Genomic DNA, 23,354 nt, shown 5'->3' with positions numbered 1-23,354 from the left:
CAACCACCACAACATCAGTTTCAACGACTGCTTCCGGGTAGCGATCATCCACCTCCTACCCCAACCAGCCAACACCTCTGTTCGCAAAAGATGGGAGAGGGCCTATATATCGGCCATGAGTGCAACCACTCCACCTGGCCTGAACAAGGCCACCCAGTAATGCCCAACCCTCACCCACCCTCCCAACTCATCCTACACACTCACAGTTTACGACGAGCCTGGTGACGAAACAGTGTTTTTTTCGTTCTACGCACCGCTTCTTCTTCAATGGGGACCTGGCAACTCTGCAGGACCCCAACTTCCGGTTCCGTCTTCTGTTTCTTCTCACACCGATGATGCTATAGATTAGCGAAAATTTTGAATTTTCCTACTGTCCGGTGAGTGTTTCCTTTTACCTTATTTGATTTTTATATATATATATATATATAGGAAAAAACACAGGAATAGGGTTAGAAATGGTGCCAGAAGGGCGGATAAATACAAATAATGAAGGAGACAGTAAACACTTACCACACGAATAGAAATAATTCAATATTTCGCGATCTGAGTCGCATTTTCAAGAAGGTAGATAAAAGATCGACGACACTTTGAGTAGAGGCACAGAATACTGACCGTAGCGTCTCTACGGTCAGTGTTGCCAGAAACAGTTGAAAGGAAACACGAAATACTTTAGCCAGTGTTTACTGTAAGGTAAGTGGGTAGTTTGGGGGAGGAGAGGAAAGAGTTACTGGTTGGCTAGGTTGAGTCCGGGGGGTATAGTGGCGTGCATGCCTGCTATATAGGCCCTTTCCCATCGCCTGCGGAAAGATGTGTCGGAGCGGGGGGGTAAAAGGTGGATGATGGCAACACGGAAGCAGTTATTGAAGGTGGTGTTATGGCTGTTGGTGTGGATGGCAACTGTGAAATCGGAGTTTTGGGTGGAGGACCGGTGATTATTTATCCTTAGATTCAAGGGGGTGGAGGTTTCGCCTAGGTAGAAGTTGCCGCAGATTTGACAGATGAGAGTGTAAATTAGGTTGGATGAGTGGCAGGTGCCCTTAGGGTGAAGGGTGAACTCACCTGCCGCTGTAGGGATCAGGAGGGTGGGGGAGGTGATGAGTATGGGGCAGGTCTTGCATCTGGGTTTGTTGCACCTGTGGGCTGGGGGAAGGGGTGCAGAAGGGGTGGGGGTGTTTCGGACCAAGATGTTTTGGAGGTTGGGGGGGGGGGGCGACGGAAGACGACCCTAGGTTTTTCCCGAAAGATGTCTCTGGTCTCGGGATCACTGTGCAGGATGGGGAGGAGGGAGTTGAGGGTATGTCTGATTTTCGTAATGTGAGGGTGGTATTGGGTGATCAGAGTTGGAGGGTTGGTTTTGGGTTGTTTGGTGCGGTTGTGGGAGTTAGCTCTAGTGATTTGTTTGTTGATGAGGGTGGAGGGGTAGCCACGGTTGGTTAGGGCTTGGTGCAGGCGTAGGTTGTAGTTTTGGCGGGATGAGGGGGATGAGTTGAGGCGCTGGCCTCTGAGGGCAAGGGAAAATGGGATGGCTTTTTTGGTGTGGTAGGGGTGTGAGCTGGAGTAGTGGAGATACTGGAGGTGGTTGGTTGGTTTGATATGTATGGATGTTTCCAAGTGGTCTCCCGCAATGTGGATGTCCACATCGAGGAAGGTCACTTGGTCTTTGGAGTGGAACCAGGTGAATTTGAGGGTGGTGAACTCATTTAGTCGGTTTAGGAATGTTGTGAGGGAGGGTTCGCCATGTGTCCAGAGGAGAAAAATGTCATCAATGAATCTTAGCCAGAGGAGTGGTTTCAGTTGCTGGGAGTCAAGGAATTCCTGTTCCAGCCTGCCCATGAACAGGTTGGCATAAGAGGGGCCCATGCGGGTACCCATAGCTGTGCCACGTATCTGCAGGTAATGTTGGTCACCGAAGTAGAAGTTGTTGCAGGTAAGTACAAGGTTGGCTAGTTGTATCAGGAAGTGAGTGCTGGGATTGTGGGGTTTGGGTCGGCTGTTAAGGAATGATTCCGTGGCAGGGAGGCCATGGGCATGGGGAATATTTGTGTAAAGGGATGTGACATACACTCTCACCAAGAAACCTGCCACCGATCCCCCTGCACTTGTCACCCAATATCACCCCCACCTCAACAAAATCAGACACACTCTACGTTCCCTCCTTCCCATCCTGCACAGTGATCCTGACACCAGAAATATCTTCCCCGACAAGCCCAGAGTTGTCTTCAAACGCCCTCCCAATCTCCAAAACATCCTGGTCAACCACAATCCACCTACTCACAATCAACTCGCACCTGCCCACAAATGCAACCGCCCAAGGTGCAAAACCTGCCCCATATTTGTCACTTCCCGCACCCTCCAGATCCACACTGCCACCGGCAAATTTACCCTCTACCCCAAAGGAACCTGCAACAGCTCTAACCTAATTTATATCCTCACGTGCAACATCTGTGGGAGCTTCTACCTGGGGGAAACATCCACAGCCCTGAACCTCCGCATCAACAACCACCGCTCCTCTTCCCAAAACCTGGACTTTGCTGTTGCCATTCACACCAATCACCACAATATTCCTTTTAATGACTGCTTCCAGGTAGCGATCGTCCACTCCTTGCCCCAATCCACCAACACCTAAATACGTAGAAGATGGGAGAGGGCCTACATATCGACCATGAATGCAACCACACCTCCAGGCCTGAACAAGGCCACCCAGTAGCGGCCCTCATCCCCTATCCTCACCCTCACCACCACCTTTTCCCAACCAACCCCCCCCCACCACTCACAGTTTTCGACAAGCCAGGGGAAAGAACCATATATATATATATATATTTTGTGGTACTGTCAACGTCAACACTTTTTTTTTTTTTTTCGGGACCTGGCAATACTGCAGGTCACGCTTACTCTTCCATCTTGTCACTTAGTTCTACAACGTCTCTCTACTCCTGAAGATGTGACATACCATCACGAAAATTTGAATTTTTTCTTTGTCCGGTGAGTGTTTCCTCTCTCCTCTTTCACTTTATATATATATATATATATATATATATATATATATATATATATATATAGTGTTAGTAATATATCGTCACGATATTTTAGCGATATATATCATGTCTGCAATATATCGTCATGATATAGGAAAATGTCATATCATATTGACAATATATCACAATATCAAATTTCCGATGTCATCCCTCCTTACTTTATACCTTACTGTTTATGGTTATTGCATTTATAGCTGTCGCGAAAGAAGCTCATAAATGAGAATTCTGAAAGTGAGATGAATTGGTACTTAATTGTGTTCCATTCCTTCAGCCTGCCTGGGAAGGAGGTTCTGTACGAGCCAGGTCGTCAGGATGGGCAGACGAAGCTCGTGAGGGAAGGTGAGAACGTCTTCTGCTACAGCTGGAATGCCGGTCAGAGTGAGTGGGTCAAGGTTGGAGATGTGATTGGGGCAGCTGGTGGCACGCAAGGAACCTCGGGGAAAACTCTATACGAGGGCAAGGTCAGTGTGTCCATATAACTTACTCCTAATTGTACACAGTACGTAGATAAGTTACGTTAACAGAAAACACTGTTTTCCTTACTCCTTCAGATATTGATGTTTTGCATAATATAAAATTGTTCCAGAATGAGGAAAACATAAATAATGGAGATAATTGATCTCAAAGTATGGCCCGCGTAAGTAAAAACCTACAATTTCGGAGTAGTTTCTTCGCTTTTTATTACTAACAACAATTTGTATGCACACTCAAATAGCGAAAAAAATATGTCAGAAATTGCTGTCAGCTCCAAACCTAACCCTCCTAACCTAATGACGTAAAGATCTAGCTGCTGTTGTGGAACGTTGTGTTGGGTGCTATATTCACTTACATGAAGCCTTCACACACTTCTGCTTCATGGTAAGATAACAGATGTACTTTACTACACAACAAAACATTTACGCAAGCTAAAAATAACTGAAAATGTTCATTTATCATCATATTTCATTTTCTCGAGGGGCTACAGAGAGTTAAGGGTGCCACTCCTTTATCAAAAAAGCAACATGAAATAATGAGATGTTTCAGCAATGTCTGTTTCACATAGCATTCAAATATATGTGTGGTGGTTCAGGAAAAGGATTGTGATCAACTCAGCTTGGATTTGCATACATTGGATTAGTTTTGTTCTAGAGAAATATGTTCCAAGACCAAATGTGCAAGCTCAATTCCGATATCTTTGTTGATGTTAGTTTTTTTCTGAGTGATAGCTATGGCATCCTTTATCCTTCTGCTCCAGTGAATTTGCAGCAGTTGATTATTATGTTTGTCCTTCATAACTGGCAGGGTTGTTTATTCTCACAGACATAATTACTGTAATACAAAGGAGGCATTCTATGCCAATCTCTATTTCTAAAATTAAATGCAATGCTATAATTTTATTCTATCATCTAAAATTGTAATTTGGAAAGAAATTTAAGCATTGTTCATAATTTACTTAATAGTAGAAGCTATTTTACACATTGTTTAATTTAAGTTTTTGATTTACTTTTGGTTTGTATTGTGTTGCATCTGACACCCAAAAAACTATTAATTTATCCTTTGTTACATTTCCCCTTGCAACTCCACTAGAACGTTCAAAGATCAATTATTTCCTCTCTTTGTCTTATATAATTTATATTTCTTCATTCAAAAATTCGTTAATTTCATAATTGGGAAAAGAGAGATGCGGTAGTAGATAAATACGGAGATACTATGACAAACTTTGTCATAAGCGACATTCTGCTGTGAATTAATTTGCTATATACTCAAGTGAGTATTTGTAAGATATTTGATTCAGGACTGCCAACCTCAAATTGCTTATTTAGCGTAACAAGTTACCTAATTTATTGTTTGCACGTGAGATGGCAGCAGTAGGCGGTAATACATTCGAAGTTCTTTTGTAATACCAATGGTACTCAATAGATGTCCTCGGTTGACACTTTGTAAAGAAATAGTCTTCTTTCTTATTTTTTTTTAGTCGCTTGTTATAAAAATACTGCTGTGAATTATAATTTAATTAAGTAATGACATTATGCAAATTGTACTATTAATACGAAATCATCTGGGATTTATGCATTCATCTTGGGAAGAATGAATGTGCATAAGATCTGAGGTAGAGAGTACGGCAGGATCGGAGTGTTTGGAAAACCCGGAAGAAAGGACGGAACGAAAAGGATTCTGGAGGGAAAAGGAGAAATAATGGACGAGTAAATTGGACATGATGATGGAAATCGAGGGATATCCGCTCAATCATGGACGTACGAGTTGATATAAATAGCACGATTTGAGCACGAAAGTTGATGTTTGACGATTTGATGAAAAGATGAAGCCGATGGACGCTATTACGAAGGATAAGTGAATTTCTTTTCGGCTTACAGGAATTGATGGTTGATATGCACAGTGACTATGTAAGTACGAAAATTCTTTATATATTTAAGTGACTACCAGATGCTGATGTAAGGATAATTGAGAAAACCACCAATCATCGCATTCTGCATTATGCTAGCATTCGTGTGCAACGGGTTATGGCCATAACATATTAGCGTTAACGCAATACCGCAAAACGTGGTCGGTAACAAAGGATTCTAAGAATAGCTACGTGAAAGAATATCGTTGACTAGTCATAATAAACATTTATGAACAACATAGGTAATCTATTCATATTGTCTGTAAAAGAGTATTGATTTCTCATTCATTGGTTTGTATGTAGCGCAAAGGCGTAATTAGGTCAAGGTCACGTGACGCATGATATCACATGATTTAGCTCTTATCAAAGTAGATGTTGAAATCTCAGTAAAATTCGTTGTTTATGTGACCAACGTCTCATTTAAAAACAAAAGTCTAATGATAAGTTCATTTTGAATTCCGGCTGATGTTTATTATTTTTATTACGCATCCATATCTGTAAGAGATGCATAGAGTCGGGAAAGATTGAATAAAAGGTACACCGCCATCCTTTGAGTGATATTAAAGTGTTGTCTGTCACCGATCGGTGTACTTCCAGAAAGTTTTGAGCAGTGGCAAAATAACAGTTTCATACAGACACGAGCAAAATGTAGGTAGTTGATATTTAACGTATGGCCTTTGTTCAGCGTTGAATAATGATTGTGAACCTAATATACGATTTCTTTTTCATGTTAAGTAATGAATAAAGTTCCTATTGTTAACTCGCGGTGTTGCAATTTAACCCAAAGGGTATACCTCAGTGTGTAGAATATATTAGCATTTTGTGTACTAATACCAGTTTCTTTCCAGAAGGGGGGAAGCCCACCTCCCACTTTTCATCCTGAGAATTGTCGGTAATATTGGGATTATGATAATATCTACGGGCATACATTACTATTATCAAGTTAACCGGTTTTAGCTTGAATTTATATTTACAATCATCGGAATGATAGTTCCATGGTAATTTCAAGGGAATCTTGTATGGTGGCATAGGCCTTAAGTAAAGTTCTAGTTTCATCTCTCGCGGGAATTGTCAGTGGTTTTGATCCCAGGTGGCATACCAGTTTAGTATATCCTGTCACTTTGAGAAATGAAATTTCAAAGCACGAGATTCGTATGAATAATCAGAAGGATTATTTGAGTTTGGTCTAATTCTGCATATAGGGTGTGCCTAAAAAGGGGGTACATTTTAGTTCAATGAGAAAGTCGGATAGTGTTATGTAATTTGATAACTACCAACTTGAAGACTTAATCAGGTTTGACTTAACTTAACGTACAGGGTGTACCTAAAGGAAAGGTATAGTTTGTTAATAAATAAATGAAAGACTTTGTGGTTTATTGTGGAAGTTAGGCTCCACATTACCTAAAGCGAGCGTTTATTCGACAACGAAAGGTGGTTTCCCTAGGAAGTTTATTAATTTTATTTGGAATCACATTATATGAACATAAGTTTCACTTGTGGCCCTCCAGTCATAGCTTCTAGCGCTACTGGCGAGACGTACGAGAACAGATTGAATGGTTTAGGAATTTAGTTGGGAGTTTCGGGCAAGGTTGAAATTTGAGTTGGAGGTTCTTGTCACGCGGTGGAATGTAGGGAAGACCCCTCCACTGGCGGATACGTCTCATATAAGATTATGAGACTCAGTGGCTGAGTGGCTACAGTTGTAACTTTACAAAAAAAAAATTGAATTTTTGTTTTTTTTTATATAATTTTCTTTGACTAGTAAAATGGGTACTGAGAAAGAACCAGTAACTCTTGAAGCCCTCTTTGCTCTAGTTATGCAGAGCAAGAAAGAGACTCAAGAGAACTTTGAAAAATCAAACGAATCGCTCAGGTCTGAGTTACAAGCGAGTCATGAAAAGACTACAGAGCTACTCAGATCTGACCTGGCTCAAATGCAAAGAGATACCGCGGATCATATTTCAAAGCTGAAATCTGAAACAGAAGAACTTCGGCGTTGCGTAACCCAGTATCGTGTGGAGTGTATGACCAGGGCAGAGGCGGTAGAGAAAAAATATGATGCATTATCTAGCAGACTAGATGATGAGGTACAGGGTGTTCATGAAGTTTTGGATCGAATGAAAATAGGGCAGATGGAACAGTTTGAGATCTTTAAGGGTCAGATAGATGAGAAGATCAGAGATAGAGTACAGGATAGTAAAGGGGAAATGGTACAGGTGGCGCTGCGAACGCGGGAAGAGGTTGAAAAGCTAGTAGATCGCGTGAAGTCTGAGAGGGTCGAACCTTCTTCATCTCAATTGCTTGTTCAGGAAGCTGCAACCCAGTGTGGGGTGAAAGGTAATCTGGGTGGTGACATGGTGTCAACAGAAATACTTTCTACCCTCAAATCATTAGATATGTCGATGGGAAAATTCAATCACATGATCACTTGTTTAGAAGATAGACGTTCTTTGGGGACGAATCATGATACAGTGGAAAATGAAAGGCTTCTTTTGAAAGGGGGTTTGATCTCCCGAAAACGTGGGGTTGATAAGGCAACTTCGACGGAGGATTCGGATGCTGAGGTTAACCATATTATGTTCAAACTTGGCTCTCACCAAGTGAGGGGGCCAACAAGTAGAGATTCTTCGAGTAGTAACGTGGAAATAGGGGAAGGGGCTTCTTCTAGTAGTAAAAGGAGATCCATGAAATCCCGCTACAGAAAATCTTTGAAGCATAAAGATAAGGTAGACCTAGGAGAGGGTGGTGATCAGGATAATTCAGGTGTTCGAGAGGTTCGTCGTTCGTCACCCAGGAATGTAGTTCAGGTTAAACCGCAAGACTTACTGAAGTTTCCTAAATTCAATGGTATTATCACAGATGTCACTCCAACAGAGTTCTTACAAAAGGTCGAGGAACTTTTGAGTTTGTACAATTTAGACGAAAATGAGTATCTTAATTTAATTATGTCCCAAAATTATTGCTAGATAGTGCTAAAGTATGGTACAATGGAAGAAAGACTGACCTTCTTTCATACAAGCACTTTAAGGAGGAGTTTATTGGCCATTATGAAAGTTCGAGATGGCGTAGCTCTTGCCTAGCTAAGATCTTGAATTCCCCTTATGTTCGTTCTTCAGAGGAGAGTGTCTTGCAATTCTTCTCTAAGAACTATAAATTACTTAGATCAATTCAACCTAATGCAGAAGAGACACAAATCATTGCTCAGCTCAGTACGTTATTACCGTACAAATTGAGAGAACACTTTGTAATGGCTGACCTTTCTTCATTCTCTGATGCGATCCATGCAATCGAGAATTTCGAATCCTTAAAAGAGGTAAATTTGAAAAGGGAGCCGAATCCTTTCTCCAAGCCAAAGAGCAACAAGGTAGGGGTAAATAAGGTGTCTATAAATTCTCAGGATGCTGATGCTTCTCTTAAGTGTGAATCTCAAATTCAGAAAAGGTCACCGTTGGCGGTCAGGAAAGATGGGCGGACTAGTCCAAAGTCAAAAATGTTTCGATCTAGTACTACCTTCATTCCTGAGAACTTGTGGCAGGGAAACGAAGCAGATCTCACATCGTAGGGGGTGATGTGGGTGATCATAAAAGTAATCCTCCTGTAAATACCAGCTCGTCCGTAAATAGGGGTGCGAGGGGTTCTGGGATTGACTTGTCTGGACCCATGTTGGAAGACAAACAGTTCATTGGTGACAGCATGTTTGTCAGATTAGCACAAAAGTTTGGTGACCATCAAGTCAGTATTGATGAGGACGGTAACCGTCGAATCGGTTTGTCAGTAAGTGGTCAAACCTCAGAACAATTAAAAGCACGTATAAGGTCTGCTCCTAAATTGGCTGATTCTGTTGTGGTCATGGTAGGCACAAATGATATTTTAAATTTTAGGCCTGGTGATGAAATTAAAAGAAATTTGAAGGAGATTGTTGATCTTTTAAAGGAAAGAGTTAAGGATATTACACTTCTTTGCCTTCCACCCATTCCGAAAGTTATGAAATCCAAAGATAGTGTTGTCTGGCGTAAATGGCACGAAATTAACGAGTTCATTCGCTCTCTTAAGGAGGGTGATATTGTCAAGGTACATGACCTGAGTTCGTTGTTTCTGATAGATAATGCTAATATTCGTGAGGAGCTGTTCAAAAGTTTCTTAGGCAATCCTTCTCATAGGAGAATAGATAAAGTGCACTGGAACCGATATGGCATGTTACTAGCGCTGGAGTATTTGAGACAAGTAGGGGTCTTACAGAATTTAGGTAGGAGTCAACCTATTCGTGAAACTCAACGTGTAGTGGAGTCAGGGGTCCAGTATGAGGGTGTGCAATCCCGGGAGTCAGTTGTTAGTAGAGGTTCGGAAAACGTCAGGGGAACTTTCGTCCATGCGCAGGGGGCGGGAGTACAGTAACCATTCCTGCCATTCGATTTGTAAATATGTACAATAGTGATTCTGATTCAGATTTTTGTGATCAGATTAGTTCTAAAATACCGATTAATGTAGATTTTCATGATAAAGGTTCTGCCCTGATAAAAGTAAAAATTCTTGATAGGGAATTTAACGCGCTCTGTGATAGTGGGGCTGAACTGAGCTTACTGTCCTATGATGCGTGGAAAGAATTGTCTTCCATTATTTCTAGGCCAAGATTGGAGCCTGCTTCACACATCAGGCTGTTTGACTATACTGGAACTAAATCAAAAGCAGTAGATGGAATCACTAAGTTAATGATTAGTTTAGGTGGGCATGACGTATTTGTTCAATTAGTGGTGGTAAGGAGTTTAAGTGTACCTTTGTTGTTGGGTTTAGATGTTATCTACAAAATTCACGGTGAGCTAAATTTTGATTTAAATGCCTTTTTTTATAATACACCCAATGGTAAGGTTTTCCTGAGGTTTACTCCACTAGAACAGGTCGATCCAAGTCCTCAAGATTTAAGTATAAGAGAAGTTTGTTGTTCACAAGACTCCTCGAGCAAATGTTTTTCTGAATTCGGCGATCAAATTAAACGATCCTTATTTCTAGACGAATCTCATTCTTCGCAATTAATTGCAATGTTACAAGAGTTTCAAGACATGTTTACCGAAGTACCGGGTTTATGCAAGGAATATGTGCATAGGATGGAGCTAGACACGAACGAACCCATTGTACGAAAAAACTATCCCATTCCATATGCGTATCGTGCAAAGGTAAAGGAACAGCTGAATCAGATGCTTGAATGGAACGTAATAGAACTTTCTGATTCAGAATACCATTCACCTTTGCTGGTTGTTCCAAAACCCGATGGTGCTATCAGGTTATGTGTTGATCTAAAAAGGATCAATCAGCATGTCAAACTCAAGCAACTTGCACCGCTGAAGATTAACGAGTTACTGACATCATTCCAGGGGTGCAAATACTTCACATCCCTTGATTTGGGAAATGCCTATTGGCAGGTTCCTCTCGATCCAGACAGTAGAAAATTTACGGCCTTTTCGTTTGATGGGATATTATACCAGTTCAAGAGAGTGGTATTTGGGTCAGTTAATGGTACTTCAGTGTTTGTCGATGTGATGAACCGTGTTCTTGGATCCTTTAGCGACTTCACTGTTGTATATGTCGATGACATAATCATTAAATCCCAAGATTTCGAGTCCCATCTTGAACATGTAAGGTTAGTGCTGTCCAGATTGAAACGTGCAGGATTTACATTGAAAGTGGAGAAGTGCAAATTTGTGGTACAAGAGTTAAAGTTTCTTGGCCATGTCATATCCACTCAAGGCTATCATAAAGATCCAGCCTATGTCGTAAGCATAGAACAATTACCAAAGCCGGAGAACCTAAAACAACTACAGAGGGTTCTGGGTTGCTTCAATTGGTTGAGCAAGTACATTCGTGACTATTCAATGTTGGCACACCCCCTTTATGAACTTCTCAAACAGAAAAGTAAGTGGAAATGGAGTGTAGAAGCGGATGATGCTTTTAAAGAATTAAAAGAGGTAGTCAAAAGGGAGGTTACTTTGTTTTATCCGGACTTTGAGAAAAAATTTTACATTCAGACCGATGCATCTTTGGTGGGGATAGGAGGTTTCTGTTATCAGATGGTAGACGATCACATCAGACCCTTGGGGTTTGTAAGCAGGTTGCTGAAATCGTACGAAAAATCTTATACTTCGACTGAGATAGAAGTTTTAGCAATACTCTTTACGATATCAAAATTCTCCTCCTTTCTCAAAGGAAGGCAGTTTATAGTAATCACTGACCACAAGGCGCTTACCTGGCTCGAGACCGCTCATACCTGGAACGCCAGACTCACCCGATGGTTTATACAGATACAAGAATATTCTTTTGTGGTGCAGTACTGTAAGGGATCAGAAAACGTTGTGGCTGATACTCTTAGTCGTAGTTTTCCTGGTGTGACCCTCTCAGAGTTTAACGTTAATTGTTCAGGTGCTCAGTCCTTAGGTAGCTTAAACTTAACCAAGGAGGAATTGGTTTCGGCGCAAAGGGAAGATCCCTACCTGAAAGAAATTATCTCTCACGTATTGGGAGAGGTACAGTCCAGTGTGTCTCGCTCAAGGTCTTGGGGCCAAACTTATGTTGTACAGGACGAAATTTTATATATCAAGGATTTTCATGATCCGAGTAAATTGAGGATTTGTGTACCAATAAATTTGATCGGTAGGATCTTAATACATTGTCATGATAACTCGGGACATTTCGGCGTAGCTAAAACTCTCGCTCTGATTTTCAAAAGTTTTCACTGGAAGAACATGAAGAATGACATCAAAGATTTTGTCAGGGACTGTGATGTTTGCGAAAGAACGAAACCCAATAAGCATCCGTCAAAATTTGTTTCAAGGTCTCATATAATTGATAGACCAGGCCATACTTTGTTTTTGGACTTACAAGGACCGTTCGCGTCGGGGCCTAAAAAGGAAAGATTCTTGTTCACGGTTTTGGATGCCGCATCCAGATACTTAGTTGCTTATCCAGTTGTAAATAGTAATGCTCAAACTGTCATCGCGAAATTGATAAAAATTTATTTTGTTCATCTTAGCATACCTATGCAGGTATTTACAGATAACGGACCACAATTTAGGTCAAAGTTGTTTCAGGAGGCGATGGAGAAGCGGGGAGTAAAGGTTGCATATACTCCAACATATCATCCTTCCTCAAATATGGTAGAACGTTACCATAGTGAACTAAATAGGCTTATGAGGGTCTTATGTTTCGATAATCATGCAAAATGGCCTGAGAGGATTGAGCAAGCTCTCTTCCTTTTGAATAATTCAGTATCGTCACAAACAGGTTTCACTCCTGCTGAACTGAGACTGAATGTGAGTAGAAAACTTGTAGACTTTCATTCTATACTTAACGATGTTGGGAATGGCACTTGGGATTCAAAATTGCTGATGGCAAGTTGGTCGAGTTCTTCTAAAAGACGAAATAATCTGAATCAAATCAATGAGAGAAGATTCAACAGACCAGCTATTAAAATGGGGGATTTAGTCTTTGTTAAAAACCATCAACTTGGCAACTTGAGTGACAAGGTTATAAAAAAGTATTGTGAACTTTACTTAGGACCGTACTTATGTATAAAAAATACCCATGATTCTATGTTAAATTTGGTAGATTGCTTAACTGGAGAAATATTGGAAAATCATTCCATTGAAAATTGTAAAGTGTGGAGTTGCACTGAGGAGAAATTAAGATATTGGTTGCAGAAGGTTATGGCTATGGGATTGGATATTATTACAGATATTAAGCCTAATCTTTTAGACTTGTGCAAAACTGTTCATTCTAATAAAGATGTAGTTCAGTTGTAAGGGTTAGTGGCGAAGGAAGGTTCGTGATTGCGACGGCCACATGAGTTTATGCCAACGGCGGACAGTCTTGTCAAGTGGGCATAATCTCACGGCAGGTCAACATATGACTGAAGGGGTATTCAGGAGTCAGTATCTATATTGAGGTACTTCAGGAAAGGGTGACAAGTGCGAGCTTGGGCTTCTTACTCTTTGGTAAAAGGCATGCAACTTTATCTTGTAGCAAGATCAGATTCGTGTAAATAATGTATATTATAATTCATAATTAGCTATTATGTAAATCTTGTGCAGTATGTCTAATGTCTATGTGTGTATTTTGAAGTGAGATGTTTGTAAGGTGTTGAATTTCAAGGAGAGATGTTAGTGTAATGGGTTCAGCCCTTGTTGGGCGCCATTTATGACAAACTTTGTCATAAGCGACATTCTGCTGTGAATTAATTTGCTATATACTCAAGTGAGTATTTGTAAGATATTTGATTCAGGACTGCCAACCTCAAATTGCTTATTTAGCGTAACAAGTTACCTAATTTATTGTTTGCACGTGAGATGGCAGCAGTAGGCGGTAATACATTCGAAGTTCTTTTGTAATACCAATGGTACTCAATAGATGTCCTCGGTTGACACTTTGTAAAGAAATAGTCTTCTTTCTTATTTTTTTTAGTCGCTTGTTATAAAAATACTGCTGTGAATTATAATTTAATTAAGTAATGACATTATGCAAATTGTACTATTAATACGAAATCATCTGGGATTTATGCATTCATCTTGGGAAGAATGAATGTGCATAAGATCTGAGGTAGAGAGTACGGCAGGATCGGAGTGTTTGGAAAACCCGGAAGAAAGGACGGAACGAAAAGGATTCTGGAGGGAAAAGGAGAAATAATGGACGAGTAAATTGGACATGATGATGGAAATCGAGGGATATCCGCTCAATCATGGACGTACGAGTTGATATAAATAGCACGATTTGAGCACGAAAGTTGATGTTTGACGATTTGATGAAAAGATGAAGCCGATGGACGCTATTACGAAGGATAAGTGAATTTCTTTTCGGCTTACAGGAATTGATGGTTGATATGCACAGTGACTATGTAAGTACGAAAATTCTTTATATATTTAAGTGACTACCAGATGCTGATGTAAGGATAATTGAGAAAACCACCAATCATCGCATTCTGCATTATGCTAGCATTCGTGTGCAACGGGTTATGGCCATAACATATTAGCGTTAACGCAATACCGCAAAACGTGGTCGGTAACAAAGGATTCTAAGAATAGCTACGTGAAAGAATATCGTTGACTAGTCATAATAAACATTTATGAACAACATAGGTAATCTATTCATATTGTCTGTAAAAGAGTATTGATTTCTCATTCATTGGTTTGTATGTAGCGCAAAGGCGTAATTAGGTCAAGGTCACGTGACGCATGATATCACATGATTTAGCTCTTATCAAAGTAGATGTTGAAATCTCAGTAAAATTCGTTGTTTATGTGACCAACGTCTCATTTAAAAACAAAAGTCTAATGATAAGTTCATTTTGAATTCCGGCTGATGTTTATTATTTTTATTACGCATCCATATCTGTAAGAGATGCATAGAGTCGGGAAAGATTGAATAAATGGTACACCGCCATCCTTTGAGTGATATTAAAGTGTTGTCTGTCACCGATCGGTGTACTTCCAGAAATTTTTGAGCAGTGGCAAAATAACAGTTTCATACAGACACGAGCAAAATGTAGGTAGTTGATATTTAACGTATGGCCTTTGTTCAGCGTTGAATAATGATTGTGAACCTAATATACGATTTCTTTTTCATGTTAAGTAATGAATAAAGTTCCTATTGTTAACTCGCGGTGTTGCAATTTAACCCAAAGGGTATACCTCAGTGTGTAGAATATATTAGCATTTTGTGTACTAATACCAGTTTCTTTCCAGAAGGGGGGAAGCCCACCTCCCACTTTTCATCCTGAGAATTGTCGGTAATATTGGGATTATGATAATATCTACGGGCATACATTACTATTATCAAGTTAACCGGTTTTAGCTTGAATTTATATTTACAATCATCGGAATGATAGTTCCATGGTAATTTCAAGGGAATCTTGTATGGTGGCATAGGCCTTAAGTAAAGTTCTAGTTTCATCTCTCGCGGGAATTGTCAGTGGTTTTGATCCCAGGTGGCATACCAGTTTAGTATATCCTGTCACTTTGAGAAATGAAATTTCAAAGCACGAGATTCGTATGAATAATCAGAAGGATTATTTGAGTTTGGTCTAATTCTGCATATAGGGTGTGCCTAAAAAGGGGGTACATTTTAGTTCAATGAGAAAGTCGGATAGTGTTATGTAATTTGATAACTACCAACTTGAAGACTTAATCAGGTTTGACTTAACTTAACGTACAGGGTGTACCTAAAGGAAAGGTATAGTTTGTTAATAAATAAATGAAAGACTTTGTGGTTTATTGTGGAAGTTAGGCTCCACATTACCTAAAGCGAGCGTTTATTCGGCAACGAAAGGTGGTTTCCCTAGGAAGTTTATTAATTTTATTTGGAATCACATTATATGAACATAAGTTTCACTTGTGGCCCTCCAGTCATAGCTTCTAGCGCTACTGGCGAGACGTACGAGAACAGATTGAATGGTTTAGGAATTTAGTTGGGAGTTTCGGGCAAGGTTGAAATTTGAGTTGGAGGTTCTTGTCACGCGGTGGAATGTAGGGAAGACCCCTCCACTGGCGGATACGTCTCATAATACTAGTACTCACTTTTATCCACGAAGCTGTTTTTTCTTTTTTGATTAATTTCAGTGGCCACTGCCACCATCCTCGTTGGAACTTGCTGTACTGTTGCTTGGTGTGCGTATTTTGTTTGTAGTTCTCTGGCTACCGCTAGGTGCGCTGTTGTTGACTGTGCATCTCAGTCTGTGTCATCGGGCAAGCGGACCACACTTGGATTCCCCTACTACAACAGTTATCACCCGGAAATAGCCGATGACCCAGACCGAGACGCACAGTTAACAACAGTGCACCTAACGGCAGCCGGAGAACTACAAACAAAAGACGCACTCCAAGCAAGTTATTAAGTAAAGAGCATTTTATCTGTTGCTATCGTGACAAAGTAAATGTTCACCTATAAATGTGGGTTAATATTTTAAGGGTAGTTATATTTAATCAACACTGTTTAGTTTCATAATTCATTGCACAGAAACTGTAAGAAAAATGTTGCTTAACTGTTAGTAGAATTAGTTACTTAGGCTGTGCATTCCACCCATGACAATGGAATGGCCGAAAGGACTACTTGCATCTGCTTCACAAGTGCAAATCCCACCATTCAATTGTGCTGGTCACTTTTATGATCAGTCTGCCCTTATTTTTGAAAGCTCCTCATGTACGTGGGTTTGAGATATAATAGTGGCAACTATTTATTTACAAATGATACAAAGAGATACCTCTGTGAAACTTCTACAGCCCTTCGATGTAGTCACCAACATTGTGTACAACTTGTTGCCAGCGATGTGGAAGTCGTAGCATACCTGTAGCAGCACCTGTTCTGTTGGAATGAAACTGTCTGGTGCCTGAAGAAAATCTGGAACAGTTCGGAAGTGAATGCTCTTCATCTCGGAGATCAAATCAAAGTCAGATTGCGGTACATGCCCCCGAGCATTGTCCTGCAAAATTATGTGAGGTTTTAGCAGAAAGTGTTGCCTCTTCTTTTACAATGCAGGTTGCAGGCAACACAGATCCCCACACCCCTAATGACAACCTATGCTATGTCGTACAGTGTGGCCTGTAAGGCTGCGGACAGATTCAATCTTTATCCAACTTCTCTGTTTCTGATTCGATAACAATTGTTGTGACTACGCAACTTGAGCCTGCCAACTCCAACAATACTCTATTCCTCTTGTTGCTGTGCTTGCACCTAGTATTGAAAGGAAGAGTCCATTTACTGGGAGGTAGGTTAGCTATCAAACTAACATGTAATGTAATCAAGAATGACCGGTTCCGTTTTATGGCACATATACAGCAGTGTTGCCACTATTGAATCTCCAACCCATGTATGCCGGTGGAGGAGGTAGCAAAATTCTAGCAGAATGCCCATAGATCATTTCATGTGTTCTGTTATGTATTTTTTTTTACTAGAGTGCCTTGTTTTCAGAGTGCATGCTTCTAAAGAGTTTTGTGCTACATGTTTTCAGGAGTATGATTATGTGTTCAGTGTAGATATTAAAGATGGCGAGCCACCCTTAAAATTGCCCTACAACATTACAGAAGATCCATGGTTTGCAGCTCAGAAATTTATTCATACAAACAATTTAAGTCAGGGATTTTTGGAGCAGATAGCAAACTTCATCATTGAAAATGCCAAAGGAGTTACACTTGGAGAAGCTCCTTCACTTGATTTTGTTGATCCTTTCACAGGTGAGTTCATAGTAATAATAATGTTAGTAGTTCAAATAATTATACATTTTAATACATCATTATCATCCTTCGCCATTTCCTGCCTCTGGCAGTGAAGCCTCTCCAGTTTCTTGTGGTTTTCCACCACTCCTCTTTCCACAGTGTTCCAACCTTGTCCTCTTCTCCTAACACTCTCCGCTATCTGCTCTTTCCACGACATCTTGGTCTCCCCCTTGGCCTTATTCCCACTCCTTTTAATACAGTAAAAAGTAAGGAGAAATAAAGTTCTCCCCTGAGTTTTGCACCATGCCATGAAGGTGTATAGGGGTTGTGGAGTTAGGACCCCACACTTTCTTGATCATGTCCAAAGGTGGGAGTGATGTGATCAGTACCATGCCCCTGGCTGCTTTTACCCCCAGAGTTTCCTCTAGGTACCCACTTTATACGATGCTGGGTGGGCACCGGAGCTGCTTGAACAGGTGGAAAAAATCCTTGGTCTCCCCTGCAGTGGATCGAAGCTGGGCCTCTAACATGGTAGTCAGATGCACTAAAAACTGAGCTACCTTGGCTCTAATACAGTGGACTTTTTAATTTGAACTCCAAGGGGACATGAAAAAGTTTGAAGTATCCAAAATAAAATTAAAAAAACAACACATCATTAAAGATAATTTCAAGGAAATTAAACTTCTGTTCAAATCAAGTGTCCACTGCATATAAAATATGCAAGTTTGTCGTAGCAATGTACCACAGTTTTGCTTAAAATTTTAATAATTTCTTGTGAGTATCATTTAATCACAAGCTGTTGCAAAAATAGTGAAAATTATGCATTTTCCTTTGTAACCTTTGTTTTTGATCACCCATCATACACACAGGGTGCTAATTTATTGAGATATAGTGAATTAGGCCAGGGTTTGAGCTTAGCTGAATGGTGCCTTGAAAGTCTTTGGTTTTATCCTCTGTTAGAATTCCAAAAGTTTGGTGAGGTCAGAGTGGAACTTGATGTAACAACCATGTAATGAAAAACTGTTTGGCAAGCGCTAGTCTTCAAAGAGCTCTTGTGGCATTTAGTTTCATTCATAAAATAGATCAAAAAACTTACATATATAGAATGGTAGTCATGTTCAAAAGGTTCTAGGTTCAATATCTATGAAGGCACATCGTGGTTCAGATCCCACTTAAAGCTGTAGGATTAGCCTTAAAAGCCCTCGTGGGTATGTAACAGTAGTTGAGTCAATAAGTGTAGTTTGTGCTACACAAATCTTGCTTTACGCCATTGCCTAGTAATCAAGGGGTACCCAATGGGCACTATGCACAGTGGTTTGAATTGTAAATCCAGTCCCAATTAGCCTTTCTGTGCACAAAGTGGTTTAAGAACAAACCCAAACAAACAAATCTTACTTTAATACCTCTCACTGAATGTTATGACCGGTTAAACAAAAATTAGCTTTAAATATGATTCGGTAACAGTTTGTTACCGATACTTTAGCACAAATTTTAGTGTTACATAATTAAAGTTTTCACCATGTAGTTAATTAATTAATTATATTTCTAAGAATCTACATTATTTCATCTCGAAAGGCTGCAGCAAGAGAGTGCAATTTACTCACGCCCTCCATCTTGTTTTTGTTTTTTACATTGTGCATTGCAAAATCACGTTTATACAAGGCTCATTCAATATATAACCAGAAATATGTTGTAACAAAAATTTATTACAAGCACCAAAACAACTATGTTTCAACATAGTCCTCCCCTAGTTCAATGCACCTTCGCCAGCACATGATAAGGGCACTGATTCCACGGGGGGAAAAAAATCTTTTGGATGCGTGCGTAACCACTCGTGCACCACTGACTGGACTTCGTCATCGTTCTGGAACCTCGATCCACTTAGTCCATCTTTCAGTGGGCCAAAGGTGTGAGATCGGGCAAATATGGAGGGTGGGGTAAGACCTCCAACTTTAGGTCCTCCATGGTAGACAATGTGACACTGGCAGTGTGTGGTCTCGCACTGTCATGGAGCCAGTGGACACCAGACCACTTCGTCTCTGCAGAATGGCTGGTTTCAGTTTTTCGTGCAAAAGGTTGGAGTAGGTGGTACTTTTTACGTTATGCTACATTTATGCTGGGAAGGAATTATGCTACATTTATGGCTTTCTGTGACTGCAGTGACAGTGTGATCTGGATGCAGAGAATCTTCAACACTGGTTATGCCCTGTTTGAACTTCTCAGCCTACTCGTACACTTGTGGTCGACTCATACAGTTGTCACCGTACTGAACTGCCATGCGGCAATGCATTTCTGTCGATTTCACGCCTTCACTCAAAAAATCTCAGAATACTTTGCTGCTCCAGCTTTGAGCACTCCTGCAAGGGTGCTGCTATGTTATGTAACTGGTTCCCAGCGTCCCGTGCACGAGCAGGTATGCCAGTCCCAGCTATGAATAGCTTACAGATGCCTTCAAAAATAACAGACATATAACAGTCACGGTCGTATTTTTTATACTACTTTTCTAGTTATTTATTGAATGTACCTTGTAGCATGGAAACGTCTTTAAAATATTTTCACAAGTGAAAGATGAAATTTTACCACATCTAAGATAATTGTTACTCTCAAAGAGGTTGACATTTTGAACATTCATATTTTTACACAGTATAATAAAATCAGATGCAAACATCATACATGTTTAACATTCTAACATCTCTGATGACAATGGTTGTAACATCTCATTGTCTTTGACAGGTGAGAACCGTTACATCCCAGGACAAGACCCACGGCAGGGTAATCCCACTCGGGGAGCCGATCCTTTCACGGGAGGGTCTCGCTACGTCCCTGGAGCATCAGCCCCTACCGTCAGCAACCATGTGACAACTGCAGGTAATATCTTGTTGAACGTGGAAATAATTTGTTCCATTTTCCTAAAATATTTGTCAAGGTTAGTTGCCTTTATCCTGAGTGTTGAGACAAATGGGAAATGCCTTTTGTATGATGCAATGCACAAGTCTAATATGTGACTTGTAATGTTGTAAATTAACACATTCTGGTCTGGCCTCATAATGCAGCATTTTTACCTCTGGTCTGCAGTTTTTGATTGTTTTTCAAAAAACCATAGAAAAAATATTTTTAATTTGTTTTTATTTACCACACATTTCTTAAATCTACAAAACTTCCTCTTTTCAATTAACAAAAATTTGTTAAATTTTCTTTTCATTTTCAGACATTTTTGAATATTTTTTTCAGCAATGTTTTGTGAAAAAATAAAAAGTACAACATTGTAACAAATGTTGTTATAGAGATATTTTAAGTTTGTAATCTGGAAATTTCAATAATTAACTACATAAGCTATCAATAAATCTTTTGAATCTTGCATAAGAATACTTCTTATGTGCACATAACAAAAAATAATTACAGGTAATTATCTTTTGTATGAAAAAGTGGCTGCAGGACAGGACCAGATGATGTATCAGTTGGTCCTGCGTCACCTGTAAAAATTAAACAAATAAATAAATAAAATAAATTTTCATTTGACATACACTATACAAAATAATAAATGGAAAAACTAAAAATACATCAGTGCATGTAGGAGAATCAAGCAAGAGGCAAGATGAATAGACCCAAAAAAATTACATCTTCTCACTTCATTCATAAAATACTAGATTTTGCAACACTGTTTATATTGTCAACAATTAATTATTACGAATATAACCTACCTTCCAAATCTTCAAATTCATCTGCATCATCAAAATGATCGCTAACTTCAAACTTTGAGGCGGAATCCTCATGCAGAATTTCCGCAGTCCCAGCTGCGAGATAAAAATAGCACATGAGTCACCTAGCGGTCGAAATTTCAACAAAGCGGCTTGAATGAACATGCACATGAGACGAAGTACGAACATAGCCCGTAGTTCAATCGGCAAAGCGATTGCATACCGCAGGATGGGCTATGCCCGTCGTGAGACCCCAATGTGTTAACAGACAACTACCTTCTGTTGGTTGCTCAATTTTTTTGATTGACATCGATCTTTGAGGCCAGAAGCAAGACATGATACAATGTTATAATTGGCCACAAGTTAGACTTAGTCAATATCACTTGCAACCTTTACACATACATAGAGACACATATTTATGGTAAATAAAAGATCAAGATGTTGATACAAAAACGTTGTATATTTCAGGATCAAAACTGGTATATGAATTTCGGTTTTAGAATGGTGAATAGAAACGTAAGTTTTATTTGAAAACTATACTTGTTACACAAAATAAACATTTCACTTCTAATAGCATATTTATATAGTTATCAGAGTACTACGTTTATTACTGTGTAATTTTGCTTCTCAAATATTTACAGCAGAATTGATCAATTTTCCGTGATTTGCATAACTCATAGGATAAATCAGATCTTGGAAGGTGTCTTTGTTTGTTTTGCATTTTGCAGTTCATTTCACATCATTTCGTGACAAAATATGGTGTCGTCAAAAACAAAATATGCATACCCCTTCCAATAAGACACCAAGACTTATTGACATACCAATGCTTAAACATTGTAACAATAGTTATGTTCAGAATATCTATAACTAATATATGTAAGTATCAATGTAGTTCTACCACTAGATAGAATGTGCATTTTGCATAGACTCCATGAAAAGATTGCACAGCATGTTTGTTCACCCTGACAAGATACCCAGACTGTGTATCGTTTAAGAATTTGGGCCAATACTTTGACACTGATATATCATTATTGGTATAGGTGTAGCCGTAAATAAAAGGTATAAAATGTGATCATAGATAGCATCAGTGGAATGATCAGCCCTGGAGAAGGATCGAAGCTGATGTAAAAATATGGACAGTGAAAAGAAGGTATATGTTGTGACCATTGTAGTGTGAAATATATTCCTTTTTTGTAGCTTTGTAACCTTTGTGGGGAGTGGCAAGGTGCAAACACTTGCAGTTGAAACCAGTTGATATTTACCCACAAACATACAAGCATATTTTGAATAATAGTACACAACATGCATGTGGCATTTCAGTCCAAGGCAAAAAATATAAATATAGAACAAAATTATATATAATTTCAATAATTACTCCCAACCTGTTTTTTAACATCACCAATAAGTACACAATGTCTATAGCTACATCAACAATACGTAAAATTTCATTTTTTTTATCATAAAACATTAATGTCGTTCAATTGCATAATGTGCATTTTGTGCAAATGTATTAATATATTTTTTTAATTATTTTTTGTGCACTCAAGATATTTTTCATTTGTTGTATTTGGACAATCTGCCATGGTCATAAATGCAGGGTATTCATAAAATAAGAAAATGGCAGGATTCTGTACTCATGTAGGCTAGGAATTATGGGATAAAGAAATACAGCGGAACTCCGATTTTACATTTCCCTGCATTATACATTAAATCTTGATGGTCCCAACATAGCAGAATGTTACAAAATGTTCCTCGATTTTACATTTTCCCACATTTTAAGTTTTTATCTAGCACGGTCCCCTGAAAAAAACGTAAAATCAAGATTCTACTGTATTGGTGTCAGCCCCCAAGCACAACGTTTTCAGTGTCGCATGCTGCAGAACTTGAGGTCCCATGGTCAAACCCTGGTCAAGTGTCATCGTGTTTTTCCCAACATGCACTTCATCTGTACATCATTCATTACAATTAACCCAAGAGTTAGAAAAGAAAATAGAAATTGGAAAAATTATTGACAGAATGATTTTAAAAGTATTGCTCATTTTAAATT

General features: G+C 39.4%; 1 protein-coding gene across 1 annotated transcript in view; it reads left to right on the top strand.

Moving 5' to 3' along the window:
- LOC145979846 (phospholipase A-2-activating protein-like) overlaps positions 1-23,354 on the top strand; it is a 52,661-nt gene that overhangs the window by 24,217 nt on the left and 5,090 nt on the right. Inside the window, exons 7-9 of the mRNA XM_083112881.1 lie at positions 3,307-3,496; positions 17,405-17,627; positions 20,343-20,477. Of these exons, the coding sequence (XP_082969007.1) occupies positions 3,307-3,496; positions 17,405-17,627; positions 20,343-20,477 (548 nt within the window). The remainder of the gene's footprint in view (positions 1-3,306; positions 3,497-17,404; positions 17,628-20,342; positions 20,478-23,354) is intronic.

The sequence above is a fragment of the Lepisma saccharinum genome, chromosome 26, assembly GCF_977018435.1.
Source record: "Lepisma saccharinum chromosome 26, izLepSacc3.1, whole genome shotgun sequence".
In the NCBI taxonomy this organism is placed as follows: Eukaryota; Metazoa; Arthropoda; class Insecta; order Zygentoma; family Lepismatidae; genus Lepisma; species Lepisma saccharinum.
The sequence above is the reverse complement of the archived record's forward strand: the minus strand, read 5'-3'. Positions and strand labels throughout refer to the sequence as shown.